The sequence below is a fragment of the Eurosta solidaginis genome, chromosome 5, assembly GCF_040869045.1.
Source record: "Eurosta solidaginis isolate ZX-2024a chromosome 5, ASM4086904v1, whole genome shotgun sequence".
Lineage (NCBI taxonomy): Eukaryota > Metazoa > Arthropoda > Insecta > Diptera > Tephritidae > Eurosta > Eurosta solidaginis.
In genome coordinates, this window is record NC_090323.1 from 27531988 (window position 1) to 27559785 (window position 27798).

General features: G+C 36.5%; 2 protein-coding genes across 14 annotated transcripts in view; one reads left to right on the forward strand and one right to left on the reverse strand.

Moving 5' to 3' along the window:
• Window positions 1-942: 942 nt before the first annotated feature.
• LOC137234042 (histone acetyltransferase type B catalytic subunit-like) lies at window positions 943-3616 on the reverse strand. 2 transcript variants are annotated; one of them, XM_067757709.1, is made up of 6 exons: window positions 3335-3616; window positions 2560-2685; window positions 2387-2504; window positions 1815-2316; window positions 1428-1752; window positions 943-1363 (listed from the first exon to the last, which is right to left on the reverse strand). In XM_067757709.1, the coding sequence occupies exons 5-6, from the start codon at window positions 1575-1577 to the stop codon at window positions 1100-1102; spliced, it is 414 nt and encodes a 137-aa protein (XP_067613810.1). In that variant the 5' UTR covers window positions 1578-1752; window positions 1815-2316; window positions 2387-2504; window positions 2560-2685; window positions 3335-3616; the 3' UTR covers window positions 943-1099. The 2 variants fall into 2 exon arrangements, with proteins under 2 accessions (XP_067613810.1, XP_067613808.1); XM_067757707.1 differs by having other exon boundaries at window positions 2560-2725.
• A 3610-nt stretch (window positions 3617-7226) lies between these two features.
• The window catches only part of Reck (Reversion-inducing-cysteine-rich protein with kazal motifs), a 115452-nt gene continuing 94880 nt past the window's right edge, over window positions 7227-27798 (forward strand). Inside the window, exons 1-2 of one of the 12 annotated variants that reach the window (XM_067789303.1) lie at window positions 7227-7282; window positions 22997-23981. In XM_067789303.1, the coding sequence (XP_067645404.1) occupies window positions 23423-23981 (559 nt within the window). In that variant the 5' untranslated portion in view covers window positions 7227-7282; window positions 22997-23422. Of the gene's footprint in view, window positions 7456-7482; window positions 7525-7606; window positions 7663-7683; window positions 7703-9555; window positions 10067-17423; window positions 20353-20762; window positions 21746-22996; window positions 23982-27798 lie in introns of those variants that run through there. The other 11 variants (XM_067789299.1, XM_067789310.1, XM_067789301.1 and 8 more) reach the window with 11 other exon arrangements.

Here is a 27798-nt window from a genome sequence, read left to right on the forward strand (position 1 = left end):
TCGCTACAACAACAACAACAGGCCTGTCAAAGCACTGCCCTCAGAACCGCTACTGGCTGTCTTCTTATGTCCCCAGAACAACACTTACACAATGAGGCGAGAATATCCCCCATTAGGGAGAGAAATGAAATGCTAACCAATCAGTTCCTGTTGAATACCCAGAAACCTGGGCATGTTGTTGATGTTGTTCTTGTAGCAGTGCTTCGCCCCATCAAATTGTCATCAATATCCTCTAACGGGAGTCCAAGGAAATTTGCTGTTTCAACAGGGGTGGACCATAATGAGAGGGGTATTAGAGGCAGTGGTTCCACAATACAGTTAAAGAGATGGTTGGTGTCATGTGGGGACATATTGCAAAGAGGACATATGTTTTGTAAGAGTTTAACCTGTTACAGTATCCAGATCGAAGTTGAGCTAGAGTGACTCGCGTTTCCCTAGGGAGTGTGCGTTCCTCTTTTTCGTTCTGGATAACCGTGTCAAAGGCTTTTGACAAATTATGCACCACGACTACTATCTTTCTTTCCTGGCCATAAATTCATAAAGCCAAGAAAGTGAGGTGTTCAAAATGATTGCAAGAGGGTGATACAAAAGTAAGCATTGGTTCCCCGATGACGTAGTTTATAAGTCCTACACTGACTCGCGTTTGGGGCGTCCCCATTCAGCGTGCTAAAAGTCATATTATCTGCAAGTTCACTCACTTGCTGACGTCTACACAAAACATCCTGTCAAAGATATACCCAGAATAGTTGTTGTTATAGCGAAAAATCAACCAACCTCCGTCTTTTGCGGGATATTAACCAACTAAGCCCAGGCAGTATCATGACATTCCTGTAACCGATTCAAATTGACCATCGTAACTTCTTCGTATCTATATTTTCATGTTCTCTGTATATAAATCTACGCAGCAGATGGACGAGGTAAAAGACGTCATACACGAATAAATTCGGAACTCTTAGTGTTTAGGTTTTATTACATAAAAAATAATAATCAGATGTAGAACAATACCAGCTAAATGACACTTAAAATCTATATCATTTACTGTAACACATACAAAAACTTTGCTAGGTTCATAAGCTTAATCACGTAACTTTTCAACAATTTATTTGTGTGCGTTCTCTTCTTTTTCATATTCCTCATGCAATTGCTCCATACGTTGACTTGGTGTAGGTAAACGCGCTCTCAACCATTCCGTATCCACTTTAGCTTTTTCCATTTTCTTAATATCATTTTTATATTTATAATAAATTGCGTTTAACCGACGCTTTACATCTAAACGATAAGCATGATAATCGTCCTTATCATAAATGTTTGTATAATATAGTCGAAGTATTTCATAAACCCGGCGACACTGACGTGGATTTAGCTGGAAAGAGATGGGCATCAGTTTAACAGGTGGTTTTTAATAGTTTTTAGTTAAATTAGTTTACCTTGTACGTTTCGCGTGCCTCATGAACCATTTCTTTGTTAAATCCTTTTTTGATGACATCACTTCCAAAACTTTTTAGGCCCATACACAGACGAGCATCAATATAGCTGCGTAAACGCTGAAAATCACCCGATGGATCTTCCACTGCCATATCAATTACATTAATGATTGGTAAGTAATGTTTATAGACAGTTTCAATGAATTTTGTGCCAAATTGACTAATGCGCGGTCGTATATGTTGAGGATATGCGTAGTACTCATTTACAGTGGTGTAGCCAGTGGTTGAAGACTGATAATCACCATTATCATTTTTATACTTTTCATAGCTGTAGGAATATAAAAATTGATATAAGTTACTTATTGAAAGTAGCATATTTAGTGAACATACCATACAAAGAAGCTTCATTGCGGATCGTCAACATCAATATAGGATGCTGCATCAACGAACAATATTTTAAATGTCTACAAACGACTGAAGAATTTTAAGAATGCCGGCACCTTATAGTCACAATGATATAGTTCGAAGAAGTGCTCTTGTCCGTCTTCATCAGTAACACTGTGTTCGGTTATTTTTTCACCAAATGGTTGAAACTTATCTGCTTTATCTAGTGTTTTCAAAAACTCATCAATATTAACAAAAAAACAGCAATCAGGTAATTTTTCCGCTATCGGTCGCACAACTACATCAGCCTTTATATCTCCGTCTGATAGTTCATCAACTCGACTGTCATATTCAATGCCAATATAAATATGTAGAGGACCGGCAGTGTATAAAATACGCACACATAAACCTTTATATCCGAATATGCTTTCAGATTCACCAAATATTTGATGTGCCATCATGGGATGAAATACAAGGCTGTCATCTTCCAAATCTTGTTTGCGGCGTACTTGAATATGAGAAACATATAACTTTCGTACTGTTTATGTTAAATATTTTGTGTAATGCGAATGACTTACTTAATTTAAATTCCACAGCTTGGACTGCATCCAGTACGAGGTCCACATATTCGTGTATACCTTTTAATTCGTTTGCAGGAGTCTCGCAAACCCTTCCACCGCTTTTTGCATTGTTGTTCTACAATTGAAATTTACACCACATGGAGAAATAAATCTCAAATATGTATACTAACCTTCACTTTGCATAGCAGAGGAGACCTGCCTCCATGCCAATTCCTTTTTCTTTATGTTTTTATAGTCCTTCAAGCCCAGATTATATATAATGGGCATTTTCCGTACCTCTTCAATTAATTTTTCACCTACATATATCCATATTTAATTTGTTGAAATTGTAGCAATCTATGTACATATGTAATTCAAGTTTATGAAGAAACAATTTTTTCATATTTTTTCAGGTAATTGTTTGCTTTAGGGTACAACTGCTAAAACTCGTCCAAAAATATCGGGAGAGGTGTCAAAAGACGCATTTTGGACCCAGGATCACGAATCCGAAAGCGGAAATTAAAAATTTTATTTCTGTGAAAAGATATTGCCAAAAAAGCCGAAAAATGGCTCCGTAACACTCCGAAACCGGGGTGGGATCCATAGTATTTTTGCGCAGAACGCCTTTCTGTATTGGCGGCCTTCGGCCACGCTTATAAAAAATTACCCTGGGTGGGTCCAACACCGGTTCGGAGATCAAAACTATATCCGCGCAAAACACTTTTACCCGCAGTTTTTCTTGTGGGTACCACAAAATCATCAAAATCATAACAACCACATGAAAATTTTCAGTTTTGTTTGCAAATGTCTCCGAAAAGAAATAAAATGTCTGATTTCCACTTTCGGATTCGTGGTCCAGGGATCAATACGCGTCTTTTGACACCTCTCCCGATATTTTTGGACGAGTTTTAGTAGCTGTACCCTAAAGTAAACAATTACCTTTTTTCAGTCGAAGATTTTTCTTACCAATAATTTAAACTGTTCTGTATCGCTTAATATAATGTCAAATAAGTTATTATTATTATAAAACCGTGAGATTATAATTAATTTTATTATTTTACCAATTTTACCCAAGAAAAACTTTCAATAAACACGCGCGAAATTATTTGTCAGAAAAGTTAAGAAGAAGCATTTCATTAAGCATTTATGCTTTGCCGCTTGTCAAAATAGAAATAGATTTAATCTGGCGACAGCGGCATTCGTGGTTGATTGGCGTGTTGCCATGTTGTCGTTAAAAAAACCATCGCCATAAGAACATGAGTAAAAATAATATGACAGATGTGGCGGCTACACCGCCGTCGTCAATGTGGCAAGCCCTAATCACTTTACACTTAAAGGGCCAATTAATGGTGAATTATCCATAACCAGATAAAACAGCTGATCGAACCACCCTTAAGCGGGAGTCATTGGTGCCGTATGTCGTATCGCTGTAGTCGCATCCCTAACGTAATCAGCTGTTTATCGTTACGACGGTAAACCAAAAACCAATTGGTTGGCTACGATACGGTTACGACCTTAGCGGCACCAATAATCGATTGCATTGATTCTCATAAGGTTGGTCGAATCAGCTGTTAAAAGGTTACCGATACGGTTACCGATAAAGCACCAATGTCTCCAGCTTTATGGAAACAATGTAATCGATTAATGGTGTCATACCATAACGCTAACGTCATAACCATATCATAGCCAACCAATTGGTTTTTGGTTTCTCGCCATATCCATAACCTAAAAATATTTGAGTTGGTGAATTTAATAACTTTTTGTAGATTTTATTCATTGTTTTGTATACGTTATGACTAAGGCCCGGCTTTTAACTACAAGTTCAACTCAGTTTGTCAGTTAAACTACGCTTAAACTTATTCTGCAGTTTTTCAGTCTACTTTAACTGAAGCTTAAGCTAAGTTTAAGCGGCCGATCTGCCAGGGTTAAACTCTAGTTAACCTATCAGTTATTTGCGTTCGTACGAAATGGCGTCGAATATACCCAACAAACATTTGGGCTTGAGTAACATTAGAGCTCATGTTGATAACTAGGCATAGTTCTAGAATATCCAGAGTTGTTTCGAAACAGTGGCTCAACTCAACTGTACACTCATTGAAACTCATTTGCAGTTACAAAATATTCATCAAACGACATGAAAACAAAAAAGTTATTCTGCGTATGAGTTTTGAATGTCACAATATGTAGTGTACACTGACTGGCAAGAGAACTCACGAAGTTTTTATAAGTGAGTTTTCTTGTTCACAGTTTTGTTTTACAGAATCACAATTTCGAAGTTTACACAATTTTTGTGTGCACTTTAAAACTCACAGTTAGTGAATAGGCCCCCTGGTGTTCATTTCTCACAATAAACAGCTGTTGGTTTTGGTGGTACCACCTTGGAGATTTTTTTCAACTCCACCTCAACTCGGTATATAATGTAAGATATCAGCTGGAGAAATGGGTTGAATATTAATTTGAGAACTGTACATTTCTCAAAATCTCTCGAAAATAGGATAATAATTGCAAAATATTAATGACGTTGGAGATCAACTGTAAAACTTTTCATGTTACAAAATTTCTCAAAGGTTAGATAGTGACTGGAGAATGAAGTTGGATATCAATTCGAGAACTATATTTCGCTTGAGAATTTGTTTCCATGCTTGTTGGGTAAACAAAACCCAGCTGTTGCCGTATCTACAAATTATCTAGATAATAAAAAAACCAATGTTGCCGCACAAAAGAGAATACCCCAAAGGCGGCCTTAAACTGTGACTGAAAAACTGTTCAGTAGTTTAACTCGAGTTTAAGCAAGCTTAGTGTAAGCTTAGCTTAACCAACCACTGATAAACCAGACCTAAGAGACTTATTTTTTGTGGAATATGTTTGTAATTTTTTGCGTTTTCTTCATTTTTATAAAATTTTCAGGATTTTTAGGTTAAGGCACCATTCATCGATCACATTGGAGATGGTTATGGGTATGGTGCGACTATGGCGTTAGGATTAAGGAAGTTTAATAAGCTCTTAATAAAGTGGGGGCCGAAGTAAAAAAAAAAGTTATCATACCCAGCACTTCATACATAAAATGCGCTACTCTATCAAGGCTTGATTCTTGTAAGCCAAATTCTGTCAAGAAATCCTGTTTTTCCTCTTCACTATCAAGATTTGCAACACTCTTCATACAAATTTTTATCATTTCCTTAAAATTTTTTTCTAAACATTTTTTTTATTCATTCAAAACTTCAAAATGAAGCGCTATTATTCCAAATATTAATTACATAGTAAAATGCAAAAATAGTAAATATTTTAGAAGAAATATCGAAAAGAAACAAATTTGTGAAAAGGAGAAAGATAACACAAGAGGAGTTGTCGGACACAAGCGACTCGGTGCCAGTCCGCCTTCCGCGTTACCTCCGCTTCATCAAGTAACGAGTCTCCGCAACAGCTACTAACGGGATTCCAAGAAAACTAGCAGTTTCAATCGGGTTGGACCAACGAGATAACAGTGGTGCAGGGGTTGGCTCCACGTTGCCATTGAAATGGTGTTGGTGTTATGTGGATACACATTATATGTAGGGCATACGTTGCGTGCGTTGGGGTTGATTAAATTTTTTTGTAAGCAAAACAAAAATTACCAGTTTCTTTGAAATGGCCAACAACGAAAGAGCACAACTTTGACCCATGATAATATACGTATTTGTACTGTGTAAAGAAAAAATATACACGGAAGGTAATTGGGATAAATGTACAACAATTAACGCATGACTTGGCTGAATATGTTTGTTGCGGATTCGAATCCAACTCCCAGAGGAAAAGGCTTTGAAAAGATTTTCATGTTAAAATCGTTGTCTGATGTCACGTTGTTTAACTTTTTCCCAAATTATTAAACATTTTTTTTCTTCGTCGAGAAGGAAGAAAAACAGTAAAAAGAAATAGAAAGAAATGAAAAAAAAAAAAAAACAATTACGTGACTAACCGTGTGCATATCGATATTGGTACGTTCAGTATCGTTTCTTAATTTCTGTCAGTTCTAATAGATTTACAGTAGATTGCTATAGAAAATTTGACATTTAAATTTCACCTTCTATATTTGTAAAACAGAAAACTATTTATTTGCTGAAAGAAGCATATAAAATAAAAAAGTTTGTGACAAGTATCATTTAAAACTTGTGGAAATTACGAAAATCGGCAATAAAACGAAATTTGTTTTGACAACTAAGTCAAGTTCGAGTGAACAAGAATTTTTTTTTACCACTTTTCGCCTTTTTTTCTCAAATTGAGTTTACAAAAGCTTAAAATATTTCAAATTATTCAAGGTTCGATTCGAGCTCCAGGCCAGAACAATAATTTTTTAATGATAATTATTGTTTTTTTTTAAGTTTTCTATAATTGATATAATTTTCAATTATAGAAAAAAAAAAAAACAATAATTACCATTAAAAAATTATCAATAGGCCGATAAAGCAAAAAAAATTTCAAATTATCTATAAAACAATGTTTAATTAAAAAAGAAGCGAATTTCAGCGCATTCCAACGTCGTTCTACAATCGAATAGAAATTTGTGACGCTTACGATTTGTTGGTTACGTTCACTGATGTCATAATACCAAATTACGATAGCAGCTATACGTTCACGTATAACGTAAAACCAAACCAGCCACTTTCAAGAGTGTTCAGACCACGGATTACGTAATGTGGGACTTGAATTATCCCAACAAATAGCTTTAAATTTAAATGTCTCAAAAAAACGAATATAGTTTTCAATCATGTGGCATCATTTGCCTCCAACAGGGCTGCATTGCTACTAGTTTATTTTGGTATACAACAATGCAAAGTGTACTAGATGATAGGAGTATTTTGCTACGTTCTTTGTCAGCTTCAAAACATTCGTGCATTATCAGTTGCTGCTGATGGATATAGTTCGCGCGTAATCGAAGTAAGATGAAATTTGCGCGAGATAACGATATGTGACGAGGTATAAAAAAAGATATGTTTGCAACACAAAAATTTAGTGATATGAAAATGGAAAATATTAAATGCAAAAGTATACAAAACAAAATGCAGTGAAATTAAAACAAATTAAGAATATAAGTGAATAAAACAACTAATGTAATTTTGTTTGTCAAAGTGAAATGTGTTTCCTTTTCAAAACTGCATTTCCGCATCTAAAATCGCTATGTATACATAAATCAGTAGAAATTTATTAACGCGCTATTAGAAATAGAATTTCAACAAAACAACATTTGTAATGCATTTCCTATTGTCAAAAACAAATCGCATTTCCACTACTAAGTTGTCGCTGTCAAACCAAATACCGTTAGTACACAAAGAGCGCGCGCTTACAACTTTGTTTCCGGTGCTTTTATTACATATATGTGTCAGCAAACACACACAAACATACGTATGCATATATGTGCATTGCAGGGAAGAGTTACTTTATTCCGTTTGACAGCAAAGGCAACACCGTGTTTTGTTATTCTTGTTTGATAGTTCGTTTTTCGTTCTTCGCTCCCTTTAAAAAAGCACTCAATGATGGAAAGCAGTATAAATAGGGAATGACTTTGACGTCGCCGTCTCCCTACTTACCACCTACCATCTGCTCTGCAGCATACATACCTACACACCCATCTATATGAATACATACATAATTAATGCATTGAATAATGCTCGCTACCCTACCAAAAACCGTTGTTTATGTGCTACCTTTGAGACGTGTTGTTTGTCAAAGGCACCTGTCCGCCCTAGCCCGCAATAAAGCTTTAAAATCACAACATTTCTTTGGAAGTGTTTCCCTTTCTAGTGCTTTCTTTATGGCAGTGTACACTGCACAATTTTACCGTTACGCCGGAAGTGTTCCCTACGTACATACACAAATACATTTTACTGTTACGAATAGTGATGCTGTAGCGTAGTAGTTCAAAGCAAGTGTGAGATGATGAGCTCTTAAATGTGGGGTTGGGTGGTAAACAAGTTCATTCATTTGCTTTGATGACAGCGACTTGGAGTTTGGCGACTCTTAGCTGTTGGCTGTTGTCAGTTAGTGAAGCACCTGTACAGTGTCTACAATAACACTGTGGACATCTGCGTTTGCTGTATACATATTTATATCAAAAGTCGGCTATCCTTTGTAGCGGTACTTTTTTGTGTTCGTCCGAGTGTGCTTGGTATGTACAGTGGTATAGTCTTACTTTCGTTTAAGCCAATTTGACGGAGTAGAAAAATTTTATTAGTTTATCCGAATTTAAGTTTACTGCAAAGCAAATAAGGATCTGCCGAATGACGTTGAGCAAGAGCACCAGCTCCGTAAGGATTCCGCCCCATTCGCAACCAAAAGAAGCTACAGATAAGTCGACTCCCGAAATCGGGCGAAATCGCTTATCCGGGAAAGCGCCAATTATCGGCGATGATGATGAATAACTCAAATGAATAAGCATTCAAAACATTGGCAGTCTAGAAATAGAGCGAAGAATCGCGCTTGCTAAAAAATCTTATTATGGTCTGAATTGAAAAATTAGGCCTTGACGAAGCACTCTTCAAGTATCTTTAATAATGGAAGGTGTCGAGAGAAGATGGGATGGCGACTAAAAGTCGAAAGACTTTGTTGGCTAGGTCATGTTATGCGTGTGGATGAAGGCGCTCCCGCCCAGCTCAACTTAGTTGGAATAAACAAATGGAGGAAGACTGATCTTCCTTAGTTCCCCCCAATTGGCGTTCGCTATGGTGATGTAGAGATAACTGGCGTGAATGGTTGCGCATAACCTAAAATCGCATACGCAGATAAGCGTCAATTAGTGACGATGAGTGATTCTAGTGTTTGATGCCGCGCATCGAATGACCGCAAAAGCAAAGGTAACTTCACAAAAGTCAAGAGCGTGTGTTTATCAAGGAATGCGGCTCTTTGCGTATATACAAATATTAAAGATTGGTTCCACAGGAGGTACTTCTACACCATCTATGGCTCCAAAATTTACGCGAAAGACTATCTTGCGGCTTAGATGAAACGAGACTTGGACCGCAAAGAAATTACACTTCCCAGTACGTTAGAGACAGCGGCTTCTCATTCGGCTTGAATTCGCGCCCTATCGAGTATAGTGCGTTATCTTAGCAATACTTCTCGCTTTTTCGTTTGAGTTGCACATGAAGTTGCAGGCTTGAGAAATGCAGTTTTTGCCTGCAAAGTGGCGGAAGGTGCTGGGCGGACTTTATGGCATAGTCTAGAATATACATTGGTGGTGCCAAAAAGCCTTGACATTAATTGCATTTATCAATGCCTCGGTCTTGTCTCTTGAACAGGGACGTAAGAGGAACTGCCGATTAGCGTAGGTTTTATCGATTCTAGATGGAGTGCAGTTATGTGAAGAAGCAGCTGTAGTCGAAGGATAGCATTCCGCCACGGCTTAGAGACGGTGATACGAATTTGTAGTTAAGTAGAATATTTGTACGAAGTTTGATACGTCTTTAACAAACTGTTAGATCCCGAAAGACGTAAGTATGAGGTGCTTGATTTCATGAATGTAAATATGTATGAATGTCGACACGCGCATGTCTGTCGACGACGAGGGATCAAAAACTCGTTCCCGTGGTAGTCGCGATAGTGCCAAAAGGTGCAAATGCCGGATTTATATCCGGAACAAGACTGCTCACATCCGTAACACTTTTTCAAACATTTGGGAACTACTTTTGCTTTACAACAACAGAAACGAGGATATTCATAAATACGGTAGGTTTCGGAAATTAGCAGCATTAAGGTACTAACCCGAACATCTCGGGAATGATTTGATATAAGGACGTCGAACTTTCTAGGTGATCCAAACCGCTCCTGCCTTAAGGAGCTTGAGGTCACCAGAGCTTTGCCTGCTAAATAAACAGGATTCAGCATGACTAGGCGAGGTTGACAGTTGGGTTTGAGAAGCTATAAATAGCGCTAGCAGCCCGTTGAATCCCTTGACATGTTACCTCATTTCTAAGGTTGTTCAACTTTCCTAAGCTGGGAATTACATCCGAATTCAGTGCAAAATTAAAATTAATAAAAAATATTGTTGGTCATAAAAGCTTTTGGTGTAGCTTCAAGCTAACATGACCCACTATGCAACGTTGTAAAGATTTACCTTTGTTATTTCAATTCTGTCGTGTCATGCTATACACTCACACTTGCAACTGCATTTATTAAGGTGAAAGTGGGAGACACAATGTTGTTGAGTGTGTTTGTTGTTTGTTTGAACAACGTGTTTGAGCGCCTCAAAGTATGCTATACAAACGCGTGCGGCCTTCTCTTTTAGCAAAAAAAAAAAAACACCTAAAATGGTAACACTTTGTCTATCACATGCCGCTATTTATGACTTCATGATGTATATTTTTCATCATCATTACCCACGCGCATGCCTTTATGTAGTTTTCGTTGTTTTTTGTTGTAGTTGTTGCCCACCACTGAGTGCAATTTAGAAACATCAAAGTATGGTATTTTTATTTATGAGTGGTGGGAATTCTCTTTGATGTTGTCACAAGTTGATGATGAGCACTATATACTTACTATATAAATATGTATATATACATATATAGTTCGTCCGATAACGGTAATAGCATACGTTTACCACTTTTCTTTGTGAAAGGATGAAAGCATCCGCATTTTGCCATTTCAAATGAAAGCCTCATCTTTAAGTGCATTCTCAATCTCGATTACCCACAGCACAACGATGGAAAACTACTTGCATGCCAAACATAACAATACTGTTTTAGCGTTTGTTGTCAGTGGATGGCTGTCAAAGACTTTGCCTTTGGCTGTTGTCTTCCATGCCTTGAAGGAGGGATGCTTACAAGTAAGGGACATTCCTCTTTAAATCGTCTAACATGTGACTTTACACTTCGGTTTTTATACTCAGCTAAGCAGAGCTCACAGTGTATATTAATTTTGTGCGCATAATGGCACCCCGTAACGGCATAAACTACTCGAGATAGATATAGACTTTTATATATCAAAATTCGTCCTCCGTCCGTGTGTCCGTAAACACGATAACTTGAGTAAACTTTGAGGTATCTTAATGAAATTTAGTATGTAAGTTGCTGGGTACTCATCACGCCCACTTTTTCGATATCGAAAATTTCGAAAAACCGAAAAAGTGCGATAATGTATTACCAAAGACGAATAAAGCGATAAAACTTGGTAGGTAACCTTATGCCGTAGAAAATTAGTAAAATTTTGGACAATGGGCGTGACACCGCCCACTTTTAAAAGATGGTAATTGAAAATGTTTGCAAGCTGTAATTTGGCAGCTGAGTATGTAATGTTCGGTTACACCCAAACTTAGTCTTCCTTACTTGTTTGCTATATTTTTATATTGCTGCTTTACAGCTTTAACTGTGGTCAAGAGGCGAATCCCCGCTGGTTACAAATTTTCATATTTTTTTGGGAATGGAGTTTCGTCATCAATTGTCATTTGTTGTGTCATCTTCAGTGACATTTCTCGTTCTGCCACTGAGTGGGTTCTTCTTATATATATTTAAGAATGGTTGAAGATCGTCGTATTGCACTGTATGACGGTCAAATGCATCTATAAACTCTATGTAAACTCTATATATTATCCCTTATAAATTCTAGTGGTCCAAAAACCTCCTTCGCTTCTAAAACTTTAATAATTTTTCACCCAGACTGTCCCCCACTAGACAGACTTTATAATTCATTTCATATGGATTTAATGTTCATCATTGTAAAACATAGCTTCTTCTTCGAGATTGATGAGCCTAGCCTACGATCGGTTGCGGGATCATTGCTTGTTATGGCTGCCTTATATTGCTACCAGGGTGACATTAGCAAGCGCTGGGAGTTTTCAGTAGTAGTATGCTGGCCAAGCCCATACTTTGCGACACAGGACTTGGAAATTTTGAGATCATACCGGGAAATGTGGAAAGTGGACTCGATAATAACTTTCTCATAAAATACGCTCAAAGATAAGAAGTGGAGAATGTCTATACTCTAAAGCCGCAGTTCACGTCCTCCTTCACGAATGGCTTTCTATCAATGAACAGTTGTATGCAAGCGGAGCATCAAAAGCTCTTCTTAGGCAATAGGCTGCTGAGCTATTGTAGCGTTTTCAAAGCTGAACCAACATTTATAGGGGATGTCGTTCGATGGCTAATATTTAAAAATCAAACCATTTCAGGCTACGAGTACTTCATCCAAGATAGCAACTTATATTTGATGCGACTGTCGCTAAATGAATTAATTTCGCTGTCCACTAAAGCAGTGATATGAGTTGCAGGATATGGCATTATGATTGGGACCGCCACAGAACCGATTTCGTCGAGCAATACCAGATAAGCAACCAGCAATCATAGTCATCACTCTCTAGGTCCACTGGTTTGGGTATTAACTGGGAAATATTTTACAGGGAATGGGTAAACGAGTAGAGGCGAGGGAGTTCCAACGGTCCATCGTCTGTCGCAGCTTTAAGGATAAAAAGTAGAGAGAAAGAATAAGTTTAACACATTTTTTGCAGATGGCCTGCTTTGATGCCTACCGTTGCTGAAGTTGACGAACTCTGCAATACATTAGACCGACAAACTGGTTCTGTTTCATGCGCATCTTAAATAGAGAGGTCTCTAGGTATTATCAGCAATGGGAAAACTCGTCCTTCTAGTAGCGGGACAACGACCTTAATATTTGGTCAATATATCTATCGCAGCCTTCCTATATGTTTTTATAAGCAGTTCTAGTCCTCGACCCACCGATCGATCCAATAAATATGGAAAAGTACTTCCAGGACATCTCATGTGAATTCTGTAGGTCCTCGGAGTATTTGTGTATAGTTGCAGTAGAGAGTCTCAGGTCCTCAGTCAAAAGACGACCGATTCCCGCTAGAGAGTATAGTCAGCATTAGCGCAGGATGACCCCCTCAGAATTCTTGCATCATATTTCTATCGCTCCATGTGCATATGCAAACAAGTGGCGCTCTATTTGTTTGTGTTTTCTTTTGTTACTTTGTTGTCTATTTGCATTTTGCCGCTGCTGCTTATGCGCCTTGTGTTGTGTGTGTGTCATATGTTATTGTATGTGTCCATATTTTGTTGATTTAAAATTTTAACTTTCGAAATAGAGGTCAATTGGACTAATTAATGACGGACGCGTATTGGAGCTGAAATGGTTGGTGAATATATTGGCGGGAACTTACTAACGGTCAAATTAAATTGAGTGAGGGTTCGTTAATTTGGGAGCAATAAAGAAGTTAATTTGGTTTGCTTTTATCATATATACACATGTATGTGTGTTGTAGATTTTATGCAGATGGATTTGGTTTGGTTGGTGGCGACTGTTCAATATTTTTAACAATGATCTCGTCTTTTAATTACTTAGCCATGCCACAAAGATTCGATGCTAGCCCATCCAAAGTATTTTTGTTTGTTTGTGAGGGACGGCCCCAAATCTCCATCGTAAGCGCAGGACTTGTAAACTGCGTCAACTGACAGCCGATGTTAACATTGGCATCCGACCACTTACCCATACTCCTTTCGCTTGAGCGATCTACCGAATTCATCACGCACTTTCATCAACTTTAAAAAAGGGAAACCCGACTAAGCTCAATAACAATATGCCCATCGCTTTCATTGATAAAGTGCTATCGGATGCGGGTGCGCTTTCTGTCTGCAACATATTGTAACGAATTTAGGGAATCCCGATTTTTATGCGCCTTCTGCTAACGTTCGAATCGCTAAACTGTTGAATAAATCACTCCAATATTCAGTATTGCAAACTGGTCTTTATTTAGATTACTTTGGATGTAGTACTTCACAATTATATTTCACAACCAATAGCGTGTTTAAATCAAAACTGATTACTGATTACTCAGCTTGCGCTGCTTTTATGCTCTCCGTTACTTTGTTCGCATATTTCTCCTAAGGTCTAGTAATTTCGCGAACAGTTGTAGCTCATGCGTGGTTAGTTACCAGCTATATACATCTTTATTTATAGTTTATGGTTTTCTTATAGCCATATGCGGGTGTATGTGTGAGTAACTACTTCGGCTGATAATTACATGTGTTTGTGTGATATATCTCTTGCCTTGTATGTATGTGTGTAAAAGATGATTGGTTTGTTCATGTACAGAAGTGTGGCTTGCTTTTAATATCTATGTTGTTGTGCCTTTATTACTAATTTACTAACAACTTAGTGCTGCTAATATTCGCCACAATATAATAAAAGTTCTCGGTTGACAAATACAGACGGCAGACTACCAGACGCGCACATAAGCGTAAGCGCGTCTCCTATTATCATCACGCCACAAAGGTTGAAGAAGCCATCGAACATGCTAACACATCTTAAGCAATAGACCCGAATGGGATTGTCATGCCGATGCTTAAAAATTCTCGCTGTGAGGGATAAAAATGCTTGGAGGTCGTCTTCAACCTGTCTCTGTCCACTTTCGTCATCTCTGAAAAATGGAAAATGGTGCCGCTACAAAAACCCGAAAAGCCAGCTAACATAGGAGACTCATATAGTTAAATATAGTTTGATATAGTAGACAAGACACTTGAAGCCGTTATGCTTCCTTATTTCACTGCAAACCTGCGACCTGCCAATCATCAGCATGGCTTTCAAAAATTACATAGGATCACCCGCGCGCTAAACGCCATCAACACACAAATAAATTGCGGACTGTATCAAGAACCCCACCATACAACAGTACTCGTAGCGCTACACTTATTAAAAAACTTTGAAACAGTCATTCACAGCACGTTTCTGAAAGACTTGGAAGGGTCTACCATTCCTGCCAGTCTCAAAATGTGGACTGCAAATTATCTGTGAGGTCGGCCCGCATCAACGCAGTTCAGGAACGTTACACCAAAAGAATTAAACAAGGGGTGATGCAAGTTGGTGTAATTGATTAATTTTTACAAATCGAAGCTCCCTTTCCCAGCAGAAGGAGTTACCATTGTGTTCTATCCGATGACTGCACGATAATGAAAAGAGGTCCTGGCCTATTCATTGATGAGCTTTGCTATAAAGTTAATGACTATCTCCCTAGTCTTCCAGTTTTTTCACCTCGCGAAATTTGGCTCTTCCACCGACCGAATCATAGGCGACCTTATTTACAACGTCGCCAAAGCAAATATCGACAATATTGGACATTTACGTCGATGGCAGTACGCTACCGACTGTGCCACACCCAGTACTGGGTGTAACATTCGATTGGGAAATGTGCCTAAATTTCAGAGCCGTAACGACAGCTTCAAGTACCTAGCTGACAACACTTGGGGCAGAGACAAAGAAAAAAAGCCACTTATAAAGCAATTGGCAAGCTGCATGTATGATACGCGTCGCCGATATGGCCGCAGAGCCTAAAAGAAACACACTGGAGGAAACTGCAGGCCTGTCAAAACACCGCGCTTATAACTGCCACGGGATGTCTCCTTATCACACAGTGAGGCGAGAATACTCCCCATAACGAGAGAAATGAAACAGCTTCTGTTGCATACCCGGAAATCTGGGCACCCCAACAGACATCTTATTGAAGAGGCCCCACCTCCCCGGAACGAGGAGTTATCACCGTAAGCAGTATGAAGAAATTCGGAACCTAAGAAGTCAACCGTATGAAGAAAAGAAGCACGAAAAGTCGGCAAATTACTATGCCAACAAATACCCTAAACTCATAGTTGAGGAAAGCAATCTCCAGGAAAACGCGCGTCACTCTCGCTCAACTTCGCTCTGAATACTGCAACAGATAAAACTCTTTTTTATCCAATATAAATAACAAAAGACACAAACCAATTTTCAAATTGCAATGTGGAACCAATGCCTTTAACAACCATATCTCCAACCCTGTTGAAACTGCAAGTTTGCTCGGACACCCGTCCGAATCGCATAAGTATTAACGCCTTTACATTTGTGTTCCAATAATAAAGATGATAAAACATGAAAAACTCGAAAATTGCCTTAATTCAGCGCAATGAGTTCATCTCAATGTCTTACATATGTTTGTATGTGTATGTTTATATTTATAATCAGAATTTCGATGACGTTTCACAATATGCATTTCTGCTCCCAACCCCAAATAGTTTATTGCCTGATTATGTAATAACCCTGTAGGGATAACCTCTAAATCAAAACAACTGCGCTTATATTGCGACTCGTTCTGTGGATCTGTGTTTAGGTGCGACACATACCACAAAATTAACAATAAAATCAGTATTAACCAAACTACAGAGCAATGTTGGCCGTAATTCATTTAGGAGCATTACTGCCGACGGTACCAAGTCCGACCATCTCGGGAACGATTTGTTATGACCACATGCGACATTCTAGGCCATACCGCCCTCCCACCCTCCGGGGTCGCCAGAGCCTCGGCTGTTACTGAATTCGCCACGGATAATTGAGGTTAACAATTGGGTTTGGAGAAGCTATGTATTGCGCTGGCAACCTGAAAGGGCTGCGCTACACAAACCCCTTGAATCCGGTATTTTAGTAGCTTCTTACGACAGTCATACCTACCGTGGGTATATTCTAACCCGCTGGGGTCCGACGCTCATTAATGGTTGATGGTTTGAGTTGTTAAGTCATTCAGCCGAAATTTTTCAGTGATAAATAAGCAGTAAGAAATAAAGCGTTAGCGAATAGTTTGAGAGTGAATTTAAAATTTCAAAGTATAACACTCAGTAAAAACACTTAATTAAAATGAGGAAGACTTAAAAAAATGTATTTGAACCGAGGAATATTTCTATGGAAATATGTTATCAAAACATGTTATTCAAATTAACAATTAATCAGACTAAATATAGTTACGGATTACAGATAAATTACAGAATCATACAAAGTGAACAAAATTTATATTATAAAATATGTATATATATTATTAAAACAGTTGTTGGGATTGACTGTGATGCCGAGCAACTGTAATTAATTATTGGTGCTGTCGGAATGGACGTGATTTCGAGCAGCTGATATATATTTAACACACAATAAGTAGAGCTGCGATGTGTGGGAGGTTGGATAGGACGTGATTCCAAACCACCACCCAAGTGGAATGTTGGAAAGGACGTGCTTCCAAGCCCCCTACCCAAATCATTGCGTATTTAAGAAGGTAGTCAGTAGATATTTTTTTATTAAGTGCATTTCAAAATTTGAAATGGGCTATTTACCATCCCTCTAATAAGTTTTACTACAAATAACACAACTACCATATCCTTACGACTCCATAACGTAGGGAGCTGAATAAGTTTTAAATGGCAGGACTGCCTACTCCTTGAGGGGTCCCACGGTAAGTCCCTTAGCGCAAAATCAGAAATTGATTTTGAACCAACTCTTGTATAAAACTTTTCAATACTATGCTTAAATATTTTTCTTCAACCTTTTCAGTCGTTTGCATTTATCCCAGTAGAGTTTGGGAGTATTGCTTGAGTAGTCCTGAGGGATTACCTCGTTTCATTTCACCCACTTCTGCGCGCAGCATGGTATTTTGTACCTTTAATCTCGAAACAATAAATATGTATGGTCTAAAACAAAGATCAAGTTTTCTTGAATAATGAATAACATTTAATTTTTTATTTTTTCGTCAATCGTTCTTCAAATTTGTTGATAACGCCCATCCCTGATTTATACTATGTGCGGATTGTTCAGTTAGTAGAGCACACGACTGCGATCAAGAAAAAAATCTTAATGTTATGAGAAAATTACAGGAATAGATTAAGGGAAGGATTTCTATAGCGCAAAGTCAATCCCCATTTTTTCTTTTTTTCTTTAAAGGTACTTATTTTCCTCGTTTTTGCAGTTTTTTTATTGCTTGATGTAGGTCCCACATAAGTTATATACATTATATTTTCACAGTTAAACACGGATATCTTCTGCCAAACTGCTGAATATAGCAATCGAATTTCGTACAGGGTCAGGTGTGTTAATGTGTTTGTTGTTATAGAAAACTAGAGCTAACTGTGCTTTAATTTGTTCATCCAAAAACTCATTGCACTGCACTATAGAAGGCATTGGTAAAATTGCATGGTCAATCATATTCCACGCGATATGAGGCAAGACAATAAACTCAGTTGAAGAACATTTTCCACAACAAATGACCCCGAGGGAGCCCAAAGCCATGCCGAAATGACCTCCAAAATACCCAGGGAGGACCCCGAGGAAGTCTCAAAAAATATATCCGCGCGACCACCAAATGACCCCGAGGGAGTCCCCAAAGCCATGCCGAAATTACCTTCAAAAGACTATCTCGAAATGACCCCCAAAAACTCCAGGAGGATCGCGAGGGAGCCTCTGGAATGGACGCCAAAAGACCCCGAGAGGACCCCGAGGGAGTCCCTGAAATTACCCAAATATGTACCCCAAGAGAACCCGGGAGGATCCCGAGAATACTCCCCAAAATCATCTCAATATTGCACTCAGAAGCTTCAGAACTACACGCGCACTCGTTACGCATATGGGTATATTTTCAGGGCATCTCGAGGGTTTATTTTTTTATTTTTGAATAACTGAATAAAAATTGAAATTTTATTGTTATTCCATATTTTTTAAATAAGAAATAATAACTCAACTCTTTCGAATAACGATAAAATGTTATTCATTATTCAAAAATACTTGAATAAAAAATAACTTTTTATTCATCAATCAAGTCTTCTTGAATAATGAATAAAATTTTATTTTTTATTTTTTCATAAATCGTTATTCAAATTTGTTGATAACGCCCATCCCTGATTTATATTATGTGCGGATTATGGTCTAAAACAAAGATCAAGTTTTCTTGAATAATGAATAACATTTTATTTTTTATTTTTTCGTCAATCGTTCTTCAAATTTGTTGATAACGCCCATCCCTGATTTATACTATGTGCGGATTGTTCAGTTAGTAGACCACACGACTGCGATCAAGAAAAAAATCTTAATATATTGAGAAAATTACTGGAATAGATTAAGGGACGGATTTCTATAGCGAAAAGTCAATCCACATTTTCTTCTTATTTTCAAGGTACTTATTTTCCTCGTTTTTGCAGTTTTTTTTTATTGCTTAATGTAGGTCCAACATAAGTTATACGAGCCGGACCCGTGCGCATCTTGCGCAACCAATATAAAAGTCTCTTATCAAATATCAACGGACACCAGCTGCTCTATCAATCAATTAGAATTTACAGTTTGCGCTGCCATATGGTGTATGGGAGCAACTGCCGGTAATGCAGTGCAAATATTCACAATAGTGTCATAGTACAAATAGATTTCTTTGTGTGCTCACAATCATTTAATTTTAACAAATTATTTTAATAAAATATAGCTAAATAAAAACACTACGACTAAAATTGCCCAATGCTCGCTAATAGAACGAATTTCCATCTTTACAACCAAAACTTTATTTATAGATTTGGATTCCAAAAAAGAGCGTAAAAGGGACCCGCACGTAAAAATAGCAATTAGAAATAATATATATGATACTTAAAATTATATATTCGCAGTTAAACACTGTTATCTTCTGCCAAACTGCTGAATATAGCAATCGAATTTCGTACAGGGTCATGTGTGTTAATGTGTTTGTTGTTATAAAACGTTAAAATCGCGCATATAAATCCAAATGAATGCGAGCGTTTAATATGCCGCGACAAATTTCAATTAAAAATTTAATTGGGAAATGTGTGTATTCATATGTATGTATGTGTGTGTATTTGTATTAAAAATATTAATGCTAATTTCAAGTAAATTTACTAGCAACAACAGTGTCAACAACAATACAATAAATAACAAATCCTCATTTTGAGAGCATAACGAATTTAAAACTTTTTTTTTTTATATATCTATGACAACGAGTTAATGCAAATACACGTTAAGATTCAGCGAGTGGGTTGAGCGCGAGTGGGTATGAGCAGATGTGCAAATGTTATGTTGTGCTAGGAACGAATTGTTTGTTGGAAAAGATAATAAAAAAAAGGAAAAGATAATGCAAATACGAAAAACAACAAAAACTCTTTGACTAACTCACATACATACTGAGACAAAGATTAATGAACAAGTGTTTGTGTAAAGATCGCATGGTAACGGGAAGTTCAATAAAATGATAAAAAAATAAAATAAAATAGGATGAAACCAAATAAAATATTGTAAAATAAAATAGCATAAAATAAAGCCACATAGAATAAAATAAAATAAACAATAAATAAAAAAAAAATTAAAAATAAATAAAATAAAATAAAATAAAATAATATAAAATAAAATAAAATACAATAAAATAGAATAAAAAGTAAATAAAATAAAAAAAGAAAAAAATACAAAAAAATTAAATAAAATAGAATAAAAAATAAAAAAGAAAACAAAAATTAAATTAAATAACATAAAACTGAAAAAAAAATAAAATAGGATGAAACAAAATAAAATATTGTAAAATAAAATAGTATAAATTAAAACTACGTAGAAATAAATAAAATAAAATAAAAAATAAATTAAAATGAAATAAAAAAAATATTAAAAAAAATAAATGAAATGAAATGAAATAAAATAAAAAGTAAATAAAAGAAAACTAGGAAAAAATACAACAAAATTAAATAAATAGAAAAAAAAATAAAAAAGAAAACAAAAATTAAATTATATAACATAAAACTTAAAAAAATATGAAAAATAAAAAATGATAAAATAAATTTAATTAAAGAAAAGAAAATAAATTAAAACTAAGCAATATAGAATGAAAAAAATTAAAGAAAATAAAACTAAATAAAATAAAATAAAACTAAATAAAACAAAATAAAACAAAATGATATAAAATAATATGAAATAAAATAAAATAAAATGAAGTAAATAAAATTAAATGAAACAAAATAAATTAAATAAAAAAGTAAAATAAAAAATATAATAAAAATAAATTTTATATAATAAACTAATTTAAATGAAATAAAAAAATAAAATAAAATTAAATGAAATAAATTAAACTAAATGAAATGAAGTAAAATAAAATAAAATAAAATGAAATAAAAAACATGGAATAGAAAAAAATTATAATAAAATCAGATCAAAACAAGGGCAGACCGATATTTCCTTTTTCGTGTAACAATACACATTTTTATACTCAGCTGAGCAGAGCTCACAGAGTATATTAATTTTGTTCGCATAACGGTATCCCGTAACGGCATAAACTAATTGAGATAGATATAGACTTCTATATATCAAAATGATCTGGGCGAAAAAAGAAATCAATTAAGCCATGTCCGTCCGTCCGTCTGTCTGTCCGTCGTGAACACGATAACTTGAGTAAATTTTGAGGTATCTTGATGAAATTTGGTATGTAGGTTCCTGGGCACTCATCTCAGATCGCTATTTAAAATGAACGAAATCGGACTATAACCACGCCCACTTTTTCGATATCGAAAATTTCGAAAAACCGAAAAAGTGCGATAACTCATTACCAAAGACGGATGGAGCGATGAAACTTGGTAGGTAGGTTGACCTTATGACGCAAAATAGAAAATTAGTAAAATTTTGGACAATGGGCGTGGCACCGCTCACTTTTAAAAGAAGGTAGTTTAAAAGTTTTGCAAGCTGTAATTTGGCAGTCATTAAAGATATCATGATGAAGTTTAGCAGGAACGTTACCCCTATTACTATATGTGTGCCACATAAAACTTAGCAAAATCGGATGACGAACACGCCCACTTTTAAAAAATTTTTTTTTAAGTCAAATTTTAACACAAATTTGAATATCTTTACAGTATATAAGTAAATTATGTCAAAATTCGAATCCAGTAATGATATGGTGCAATAAAATACAAAAGTAAAAGAAAATTTCAAAATGGGCGTGGCTCCGCCCTTTTTCATTTAATTTGTGTAGAATACTTTTAATGCCATAAGTCGAACAAAAATTTACCAATCCATGTGAAATTTGGTTGAGGCATTGCTTGAATGATGATAACTGTTTTCTGTGAAAATCGCCGAAATTGGTTGAAGCCACGCCCAGTTTTTATACACAGTCGACCATCTGTCCCTCCGCTCGGCCGTTAACCCTATAACTTGAAAAAAAAATCGATAGATCTTTTCTAAACTTAGTTCACGTACTTATCTGCATTCACTTTATCTTGGTATAAAAAATGGCCGAAATTCGACTATGACCACGCCCGCTTTTTCGATATCGAAAATTTGGAAAAAAGAAAAAAATGCCATAATTTTATACCAAATACGAAAGAAGGGATGAAATATGGTGATTGGATTGGTTTTTTGACGCAAAGTATACATGACTTTAGAAAAATCTTTGTAAAATGGATGCGACACCTACCAAATTAGGTAGCAGAAAATGAAAATGTTCTGCAGAGCGAAATCAAAAGCCCTTGGAATCATGGCAGGAATACTGTTCGTGGTATTGCATATATAAATAAATTAGCGGTACCCGAAGATGATGTTCTGGGTCACCCTAGTCCACATTTTGGTCGATATCTCGAAAACGTCTTCACATATACGACTAGGGGCCACTCCCTTTTAAAACCCCCATTAATACCTTGAATTTGATACCCATATCCTACAAACACATTCTAGAGTCACCCTAGGTTCATGTTCCTACATGACCATTTTCCCTTATTTTGTCTCCAAAGGATGTAATGTTCGGTTACACGGTTACACGAACTCAGCCTTCCTTACTTGTTTTTTATGATTTTATGCATTTTTCCACTTAATATTTTGTAATGTCTCTGCTGATAGCGCAAAATGAACACGCTTGTAAAGCGAACTTTATCGCAAGTGAAGCGAAGCGGAAAAAATCCAATGAAGTGTAATGAAGACGCGACACAGTGGAAATGTTTGCATTTCCGGTGATAAATATGCATTTAATAGCTTCAATTCAATAAGTGCACAAAGTGCATACCAATGAAGTAAAAGTTTATGTAAATACATAAAAAAAAAAAATCACAACAACAAAGAATTGCAAAAAAATGACTAAATGAGACAAGAATTTCTATAACTTGATAACAAAGTGGAAAAGGTAAAAAAAAAAACAAAAATAGATAGAAAGGAAGTGCATGTAGAAAAGAAAAATATCACTGTAAACGCTTAAGCAAAAAAAAAAAAAACAAAAATAAGAAAATAATAAAAACAACCAAAAAAAAAAAGGCACACAAAAGACACCAAATGCCTCACCTATACTTTCACATTATTTTGCTTGTCATTGCCGTCGTGCTGCTATCTCTCCACTTGGAGGCATGCGCCGACAAGCACAATGTCAGCGATAGCAATGAGGACATTGATGATGACAAATTTTCAACAACTTTGATGTTGCCAATATTGGCAAGTGAAGCGCCTAGTCATTTGCAGCGACATAACGTCGATGCAGTCGATAGCCAAAGACAACGACGTTATCGTAGGCAACACCAACAAGAAAAACCACTACAACAACAACAGCAACGCCAGCGCAAACATCGTCGTCAACGTCAAAATAAAAAATTACGCAATTCTTCATCAGCCTTAAGTGCAGCAACTTATTTAGCTGCTCGTTCTGATGACAATCAATTTCCCGCTGACGCGGATGTTACTTTGGAGTTGGAAAATTCTGATTACAATGGCGATAGCGATTCGTTTTTAGTTGTTGCTGCTGCTGCTGATGCCACTAATTTAGCTAACAACGATTCGGATGATGTGTCCTCATCAGCGATATCTTTGGATGACAGCCGCGACGATAAGGTGCCTTTTGGTGAGTTGACAAATTGCTCTTGTTTTATGGAGTAAAATTACTTAGAATGTAAATCTTAGATAATGAAGCTTTTATATGTATTTGTATAAATATACATTTATTATTTGAAGTACGTGAGAGGTCAGAGTGGGGGGATTGTGGCTTGAAATGTTCTACGTATTACGAAGATTGAGACGTTCTTCTTCGCTTGAAGGTCCATTCACTAAAATCTTAACTAACCACAGGTCGCTTATTTTGTCGCACATAAGAACATCCTATTGAACCTTTTACTTCATGGGTAAGTTATCCATCTGCTAACAGTATCCTTCCTCAGATCATCTAATAATTGACGTTGTACGAATCGGTAAACTTCTTCCTTCCCTCTGCCTTTGAGCGAAGTGTTGCCATGCTGAGAAATTATGAGACGTGCATGAGCCCTGTATGCACTCCATTAAATGCTGATCGGTATATCGAGCTGGGGTAGATATGGACGAACAACACTAGGACAGTTTTGTTAGGATTGACTGCCTACTTTTGTATCACATCACCTTTCAATGATGCGCCAAGTCATCTGCATACCCTTGTGTGTCAAATCCATTGGATTTCCGTAACTGAAGTAGGTCATCTATGACTAAGATTCACAGGAGAGAAGAGAGTAGTTGAGGGTATCCCTTAGTGACCACAATTGACTATGGAACATTCCAGCTCCACAAAAATCTTCTCTGCAACATGGATAGCGCCCAGATAACGATTATTGTGCTTATATCCTTGCCAAGCATAGCTTGTCCGATAATTTGATGTGCCGTGTTATCAAAGGCCTCTGAAATACTAATTAAAGCGCAGAGGCCTATATTTAACGAGTCCAAAGCCATTTTAAACTTCTCCCGTGAGGCTTCGAATAGTCGTCTACGTGGGTTTTCCCTGACTGATAGCCAAATTGCATTCTACACAGAGGGAGTTTGTTTAGGTTGACCTCTCTAACATGCTGACCGCCGTGGTGTGGTGGTAGTGTTCTCCGTCTATCACGCCAAAGGTCCGGAATTCAACTCTCAGACAAAGTGACTTCGAAAATTTAGAAATAAGCGTTTTTAACCTGCCTCGCAGATGCCGTTCGGAATCGACATAAAACATGTAGGTCCCATCCCGCTAATTTGTAGGAAAAATTAAAAGAAGCATGACGCAAATTGGAATAGAAGCTCGGACAAGATCTCTTCGGAGGTATTAATATGCTGATCCGAAATTTATTTCATACTATTTAGGAGAAACGAACTTAGGCTGATTGGTCGAAACGCGAAGGCAGTTGTTCGGGTTTCCTTGGCTCTGGTATGAATATTACTTTAACCTCTGTACACCTGTTTGGAATGTAGCCGAGAAGTAGAGATGTCTTATATAAGTTGGATAAGTCTGGAGCTAGATGGTTATTCCCTGCTGTGACAGACAGGGAGAGATCCCATCCGTTCCTGCTGACTTGAATGGGCTGAAAGTAGTCAAAGCCCATTGCATGATGATACATTTAAAGTGTCTGTTAGGCCTCCTTGCCGTTCTCAAGAAAAATCTCAAACATTTTGTTTTTATATTTTTCGTTTTATAATGCCCCAATTAGGCTGAAAACACTTATTTAATTTTACTTTATTTTTTCGATTATTATTATTACTTCCTTTATATTAGGTCGGTTGAATGTTTGTCGGCTTTTCATACAAATGTTGGAAACGATTTCTAAGTAACTCATTGAGCTACAAACGTGAAACTTTACACATAGGTTAGAACACCGTGACAATGCAATAAAAGGGGAAAAATCCGTTAGGTGGCGCACGGATCGAAACAATTAGATAAGAATTTGAAAATTTTCAAACCAGCTTTTAAGTAACTTCTCGATGACCTAGAGACATGAAATTTCAAACTTAATTCAGAGGCCGATGACAGCCGATGACACGATACAAAAAGATTCGCTAGGGGGCGCACGGGAAAAGTCATACGACACGGACGGAATTTAGGATTGATTTTTATGTAAGTTATCATTGAACTACAACTGTAAAACTTCACAGATGGGATAATACACCGAGAAAAGGAAAAAAAATTCCGTTAGGTAGCGCATGGATCGAAATATTTAGAAAAGAATTTGGAAATTTGATGTTTTGAGATCGATTTTAAAGTAACTTATCATTGAGCTACAAACATGAAACCTCAGAGACAGAATAAGACACCGTGACAAAGGAACAAAAGGAGGAAAAAAATCCGTTAGGTGGCGCACGGATCGAAAAATTAGATAATAATTTGGAAATTTGAAACCGGGTTTTAAGTAACTTCTCGATGAGCTAGGGACTAACAATTTAGAGCTTAATTCAGAGGTCGATGACAGCCGATGACACAATACAAAAAGTTTCGCTAGGGGGCGCACGGACTGCGATATTTAGAAAAATCAAACGGAATTTTTACTTCTCATAAATATGTTTGCATATTCTATGTCAAAATTTAAAAATCAAAATTTTGCAAGAATATGTCTTTATGGAGATATTTTTCGCTTATTTTTGTCTATTTATATAAAGGAAGTGCTTAAAATGTTTATATTATATTTTTTTTTTTATATTTTAATCATTAACACTTCCCATCCATTGTGGAATTTCTATTTTACATTTCTTTTTGATCTCCCGCAAAATAAGCCTCCATTAGGGACTAGGGATCAAGCTATGTTATCAGTTATGACTGTACAGTAAAATTATTCTGGGAAATTTGGTTCTCTTTATTGTATTTTTTAGTACATATGTATGTATGCACATGCTTATGTAGATATTTACAACAAACATATACTATATCTGTTGTATAAACAAAACAATGATTGTATTTAGCTGCGGCTTCGATTTTATTACCTTGTCATCATTAAATTCATCCATGCCTTTGATTCGCTTGTGCATTTATGTTTGAAAGTTTTGAGATCGCTATATATGTATAAGACTGCGATTTATAATTGGTAATGAATAAAGCTGTTTGTCACACTACCGGGCTAAATGGCGCATTTAAGTAGCTACTAAAATAATTTCCTAGCTGGAATTTGCTCTAATAAAAAGTTTTGTTACTGAGATCAAAATTTTACGTTTTCATGGGGTCTCTTTTCACACTCTGCTCTATTTATAAATATCTCCTCCGAAATTTAACAGCTACGTTATATCAGCTTTCCTGTAAGCTAATTGAGAATTGCAGCCACAGAAACAAATTCTATAACTGATATAAAACTCCCATCACGAATGTAGCGGTCAAACTCCAAATATTAACTGAAATGATTTAAGCGATAGCTGTACTTGAACATGTGGTAAAAAGGAAAGAGACGGCAATATGAGTATATTAATCAGAAAAGCGATTAAAAGGCAGAAGTATTATGCAGTGCAACATATGAAAAAGAAAAAGTTAGCAAAAAGTTTCTTAAAGAAAAAGTGTACCCCGTGTCAGATACCCGTAATTTTCGGTCGTGACCTTCACTTACAAAAGCAAATGCCTCCTAAGTACAGACTCCAACAAAATCTTCAAGTCACTTGCGAAACGGATAACAAAAAGTTTATTGCAACACACAAGACTGCTGGCAGCCGATCATGTTCTGCCCTTTATGATGGCCGTGAATCAATGAAACGCTGATTAATTTGCGCTTTCCAGGCAAAAAAGGAGATGTCACCGAAATCACCATAACAGAATATAGCATCAAATAACCCATACGCTAACTTTTTTATGTTAACCCAGTCATCAAAGACAATGATGGATTTAAAATCCCTTGGTGTGACCAATTGCCGCCGGTTGGCAGAGAAAAGGAGCGACTGGCGCGCCTTGTTGGACGGCCATAATCGTTTAA

What these genes read in the sequence shown, in the direction of transcription:
- LOC137234042 (XM_067757709.1), bottom strand. Translation starts at nt 1,577, where the DNA reads ATGGCAGTGGAAGATCCATCGGGTGATTTTCAGCGTTTACGCAGCTAT. An exon ending in AGGCACGCGAAACGTACAAG is followed by an intron (nt 1,364 to 1,427) that starts GTAAACTAATTT and finishes ATCTCTTTCCAG; the next exon opens with CTAAATCCACGTCAGTGTCG.